General features: G+C 42.6%; 1 protein-coding gene across 1 annotated transcript; it reads right to left on the minus strand.

Moving 5' to 3' along the window:
- Positions 1 to 707: 707 nt before the first annotated feature.
- On the minus strand, positions 708 to 5,041 carry LOC109868212 (uncharacterized protein DDB_G0271670-like). Its single transcript, XM_020457647.2, has 4 exons — positions 4,882 to 5,041; positions 3,761 to 4,723; positions 3,497 to 3,651; positions 708 to 713 (listed from the first exon to the last, which is right to left on the minus strand). The coding sequence occupies exons 1-4, from the start codon at positions 5,039 to 5,041 to the stop codon at positions 708 to 710; spliced, it is 1,284 nt and encodes a 427-aa protein (XP_020313236.2).
- Positions 5,042 to 6,129: the final 1,088 nt, after the last annotated feature.

Here is a 6,129-nt window from a genome sequence, read left to right on the forward strand (position 1 = left end):
TTCATGCTTGGGCCTGCAGGACACAAAGTTCTTTGTTTGTCAGACGAATCACTAGAATCATTGACTCACTCACGTGTTGAAAAGGGCAAGGAACGAGATGGAGTCACAATCCATGTCAGGCACACCTGTGAGCTCTGGAATTCCACCTCCGACAGGCAGAGTCAACATACGTGGCGGGTTTGTCAGGTCTTCGGTTCACCCTGACATTTCCATTTCTCTTCTGACAACTTGACCAACTGCTCAACATGCACAGCAAGGGCCGCCCGGACCATTATGCTGTTCTGCTATTCAAAGGATGTGTAACCGAAGAGAGATACCATGAATGGGCACAGAATACATAGCCTTCCCGCTGTGGCCGTCTATTTCTGCACCGTTTCGCACTGCCCTGAGACGAGCATGAAGAAATGAACATCTTCAAATAATTCATGATATTCTTAAGATATGTGTTGACTGAATGTCTGCAAAATAATCAAGTTAGGTTTCTCCAGAAATAAATAATTCTAAATAACAAACTGTCTTTATTTAGAAAATAGAGAGAATGCCTCACCCCATGTTCAAGAATGGCCTTTTTCTCGCTCACTCTAGGTTAAATAAAAACGAAATCTCCAAAATATAATTCATTTTTAAACAAAGTGATTATCATTATTATTAATTAATTTAGAATTATATAAAAGCGCCTTAGATATTCTCACAGAAAAATTATTGTGTCAATACTACAGAACAGTACAAAACAAGTGAGCACATGGTTAATGTTCTGATCATTTAAAAAAAATATATATATATCACATTTTTCACCGAGCCTTTCCATAAGTCTACACAAGTTTCTTCAACTCTCTTCTGACTGTAATTAGAGAGAAAAGCCTACAACTATTTTAGCATGGTTTCGCGCTGCTCTGAGGCAAGACTGGTCTTGATAAATCAATGAGATTTTTATTTTCACTTCATCTCTGTTTGGGTATTAGTTAGACAATAATTAGAAAATTAGGGTGCAGAAATGTTATGCTCTTAGTGTAACCTTTATTTAACTAGGCAAGTCAGTTATGAACAAACTCTTATTTACAAGGACAGCCTACTCCTTCCTCGTGCCCTGTGGGGAGTCTTTAGCTAAATAGCCCAGTACTGTACTGCCGACTGTCACGTTGTACAGTGCCATATTTTCCATTCCATCCTGAGGGAAACCAAGAGGGTTTTTTGTTTTTCTTGGAATAGAAAAAACATAATATGAATCAAATTAATTAAGCAAGTACCATTCAAAGGTTTGGACACACCTACTCATTTCAGTTTTTTTTACTCTTTACTACATTGTTGAATAATAGTGAAGACATCACAACTATGAAATAACACCGGTCTCCCGCGTGCCCTGCATTCTGTAGTACAGACATGGCCTGCTCTCCCTTATGTAAGGAATTAGGCACCTTTCCATGTTTACTACAGTATGTATTGTAGACTGCACAGTAGCCTAATAAACAAATACACATTTCATTAATAAAATAATTATGAAAAAAATACTCTTTCAAAATGCAGATGTTGATTTAGTTATGGATCCATAACAAATTACTATGGGAATAAATATCACTGATTTACAGAAATATTGGAACAAAGTTGTCTAATGAAGGCAAACATTATAGAATCCTCCAATCCTGTAGCCTATTCCCCGACCGTCGCGTTGTACAGTGCCATATTTTCCATGCCATCCTAACGGAAACCCTGAGGGTTTTGTTTTTCTCTGAATAGAAACACCATAATATTAATCAAATGAATTAAGCCACATTTCTTAAAAATCAATCCCATATACTATGTTACTACAAAAAAAGGTTTTAAATTCTCTGGTAATGTCAATACAGAATACTATCAAATGCTTCTCAAAGAAGCACTCTGGTGGTCAAACTAGCAATAACTTGAAGTAACAGAAAAAAATGTCTGACAATTAAATGACATGCCACAGAATGCTGCGGCAGCACGCAAGGTGTGCTGCAGTATGACGCAACTTTTAATGGAGGAACCACCGTATGTACTGTCAACTGTGGGACCTTAAATAGGCAGGTATGTGCCTTTTCCAAATCATGTCCAATCAATTGAATTTACCACTGGTGGACTCCAATCAAATTGTAGAAACATCTCAAGGATGATCAATGGAAACAGGATGCACCTGAGCTCAATTTAGAGTCTCATAGCAAAGGGCCTGAATACTTGTGTAAATAATGTATTTCTATATTCAATTTTTAATACATTTGCAAAAAATTCTAAAAACCTTAACTTTGTTCTTTTGGGGTATTGTGTGTAGATTGATGAGGGGAAAATATTTTCATCCATTTTAGAATGAGGCTGTAGCGTAACAAAATGTGGAAAAAAGTGAAGGGGTCTGAATACTTTCCTAATGCACTGTATTTAATGATATGATTAATTTACATTTGTCCCTCATTTAGCACATTTATTGTCAGTCACATTTATTCGGTACTTAATAGGCACTTATGATAGTCAAGTTGATCATGTGCTCTTTTTATGACCGAATGTTAAAATGAGGCGAATTTACACTTCTCAAAAGGCCCAGAATTGGTGGAATGATCCATGCCATGTTAGGGCACTAGGGGGTAACTAGCACCCCCTAAGAACAATGTTGTATTGCTGATGTTTGGTATGTGCATTTAACCTATGAAGGTCATGCTAAGGCAAATAAAATATAAAGTTAAATAAATGGCTACAGTTTACACTTTTTTAGTTATTTCATGAAATGTTGTTTTTAGATAGGGGTGTTTTTTAAGTACTGGGGTAACTGCCCCCCAAGTAGAAGATTATGGAATAGAGTTTCACACAAGTGTGTTAAAATCCATTTAATCAGTTTTATTTAGAAATGATTTAGTAAGTAATACTTAAAAGCTAAATCTAGCTGTCGTATTTTAATGATTAAAAACAAATATTGGTGTAAATTGTGTTGCACATGTCACTATTAATGTCTGCACTATGAGATTTGATGTAAAGTCCCTCTTTTTAACTCACCTGCACATTCATTTTCTTTGTTCTTTCATTGTTGCTTCTTTTCCTTACAATCCATTATGTACAATTTCACTAAATAGTATTGGAATAATGCAAGATTTTAAATCCCTGCAGTCTTTAAATTGACATTCAGGAGCAAAAGGTTTTCAATAGCTTTTAAAAAATTCATTAAAAATAAATATATTAATTGGAATATAATATTGGAATGGAATATAACTAATAACATGAAATAACATTGGAATAACATTTAATAACAATAAATCATAAGTTAACTAATTCAGTGTAACATTGATGTTGCATCTCTTTTGCTCTGCTATTGCACAACCCATGAGCCACCTCCTGCAGTGCTCACACCTCATCCAGTCCCCACCTGTGACTGAAACCAGCACCTCACAGAAAAGCCCCTCCGCACCCCCTTCTTTGGTGGCTGATGTGGCTTGTTGTGTTGCAACCTTCTTTGAGACCATTTTTTTTTAAAGAAGAACCTGTTTTGTTTTCTTACTCTCTCTCTTTTCTTCTTGTTGATGTTTCTGTCGAGCATTTTCCTCCAGCAAACTTTGTAAGGTGAGGCTGTCAGTACAGCTACAGACTCTGCCTCCCTCTTCCTCTGCCTCGCCTCCTGGAGCCTCGGCCACAACTCCAATAGAACTGCTGCAGCTGTTGGTTGTTGGTTTAAGCAAAAACAACAGGAACACATGAGTATTGGTACAATAAACACTGCTAATCACTATATGCAAATATATATTCCCTAACAAATATATATTACCAACATTTGGAGCAAGGGTAGGCTGCACGGTGGAGGTTGTGGCAGAGGTAGATGTGGTGGAGGTAGAGGTTTTGGCGTTAGAGCTGGTGGCGGTGTAGGTAGAGCTATTGGTGGTGGCGGTAGAGGTGGCGGCGGTAGAGCTGGTAGCGGTGTAGGTAGAGCTAGTGGTGGTGGCGGTAGAGGTGGTGGCGGTGTAGGTAGAGCTAGTGGTGGTGGCAGTAGAGGTGGCGGCGGTGTAGGTAGAGCTAGTGGTGGTGGCGGTAGAGGCGGTAGAGGTGGCGGCGGTGTAGGTAGAGCTAGTGGTGGAAGCGGTAGAGCTGGTGGCGGTGTAGGTAGAGCTAGTGGTGGTGGCGGTAGAGGTGGCGGCGGTAGAGGTGGTGGCGGTAGAGGTAGAGCTAGTGCTGGTGGCGGTAGAGGTGGCGGCGGTAGAGCTGGTAGCGGTGTAGGTAGAGCTAGTGGTGGTGTCGGTAGAGGTGGCGGCGGTAGAGCTGGTAGCGGTGTAGGTAGAGCTAGTGGTGGTGGCGGTAGAGGTGGCGGCGGTAGAGCTGGTAGCTGCATCGGTGGCAGCGGTAGAGCTGGTGGCGGTGTAAGTAGAGCTAGTGGTAGTGGCGGTAGAGGTGGCGGCGGTAGAGCTGGTAGCTGCATCGGTGGCAGCGGTAGAGCTGGTAGCTGCATCGGTGGCAGCGGTAGAGCTGGTGGCGGTGTAGGTAGAGCTAGTGGTGGTGGCGGTAGAGGTTTTGGCGTTAGAGCTGGTGGCGGTGTAGGTAGAGCTAGTGGTGGTGGCGGTAGAGCTGGTAGCTGCATCGGTGGCAGCGGTAGAGCTGGTAGCTGCATCGGTTGCAGCGGTAGAGGTGGCGGCGGTAGACGTGGCAGCGGTAGAGCTGGTAGCTGCATCGGTGGCAGCGGTAGAGGTGGCGGCGGTAGAGGTAGCAGCGGTAGAGGTGGCGGCGGTAGAGCTGGTAGCTGCATCGGTGGAAGCGGTAGAGCACTGTGGTTGAATGGATTCTTTGCATTGAAAATAAACGCTGAAAACAATACATCGGTGTGAGCACAATAAACACTTTCTACCAGGTAGATGCTTCTTCTGCTACTTTTCATTAATGTAGATCATTTTATCTTACTGGCAATGGGCTCAGGCTCCTCTATAACCTCAGCGACCATGAAGTCTGCCTCCGTGAAGATGTCCTTCTCCAAAGGCCACAGCCCACTGGCCCAGAAGCCCTCCACTCCTCTCTCCACACTGGCCACCTTGTTATAGATCTTGGTGAAGAGTCTAGCCATTTGGTATATACATATCCTTTTCCCAGGATGCATCGTCATCCACTGATCTGCTGCCCTGTTGTAAAAGGCCATCAGACCCTTGAAAACGGTACGGTCTAACGGATGCATTTTGTGGCTGCAGTGGGGTGGCAGAGTGATGAGAATTAGACCCTGGCCTCTTGCTGTCAGAACAGCCTCCAGGGTCTTATGGGAGTGGTGCCCATCGAGGATGAGGATGTGGGGTTCCTCAGGGGTGCAACCAACACTGTGGATGAAGTCGTGGAGCCAGTCGACAAAGATGGTACTGTCGACTCAGCCTGAGTCACTCACCCTTCCAACGGCCCTCGCAAGACTGGTTGCTTGCGAAACTCAAACTGACAGTTGAGGGTTGCGCTTCATTAAGCAACTGAACCAATCCACCCATACATACCCCTTTCCTTTGATGAACCTGTGCTTGATTCCCATCCTCTCTGTCAGATCAAAGGCGAGTCTTCTCACGTCCCATAATGCGATTGACGAGGTCACTTTCAGACGCGAAAGAGAAGACTGACGCCCCACCCATTTGGCTGAAGCCTGGGTTGTTCACCTCCTTTCCTCTGTGGTGCCATAGGGTTCTTGGTGGAATGTTGAACACCCTGGCACGCCCCTTTAAGGTCTATTGCCTTCAGGGGATGCTGTATCACCCCCGAGACACAGCTTCCATGGTCTGTCTTCTCTTCTGAAAATAAAAACATGACATGATATTAGTAACTGTAAGGAACTGACCCTTAACCTAAGCCCCCGACCACAAATCTAACAGATGGCCCCTAACCCTAACTACCACACACAGGACTGTGTACCTCAAGACAAGTCAGTTTCTTTCAAACCACCTGACTCAAAGTATTATTACTTTGGGGAGAGGTGCCAATTTAAAAGCTCTCTCTTAAAAACATAGCTAGATATCTAGCTATATGATATAAAATGCTGTGTAAAATACCTAAAAGGCTATAAGGTAAGATCAGCTATCAGTAAAGCTATCAGTCACTAGTGGAAACATTTTAAACTGCAATCAAGTTAAATTATATTTTTTATGTATTTTACCTCAGATGATCTTGTAGTAAAGTTGCTAG

The sequence above is a fragment of the Oncorhynchus kisutch genome, linkage group LG23 (genome assembly GCF_002021735.2).
Source record: "Oncorhynchus kisutch isolate 150728-3 linkage group LG23, Okis_V2, whole genome shotgun sequence".
Classification (NCBI taxonomy): domain Eukaryota; kingdom Metazoa; phylum Chordata; class Actinopteri; order Salmoniformes; family Salmonidae; genus Oncorhynchus; species Oncorhynchus kisutch.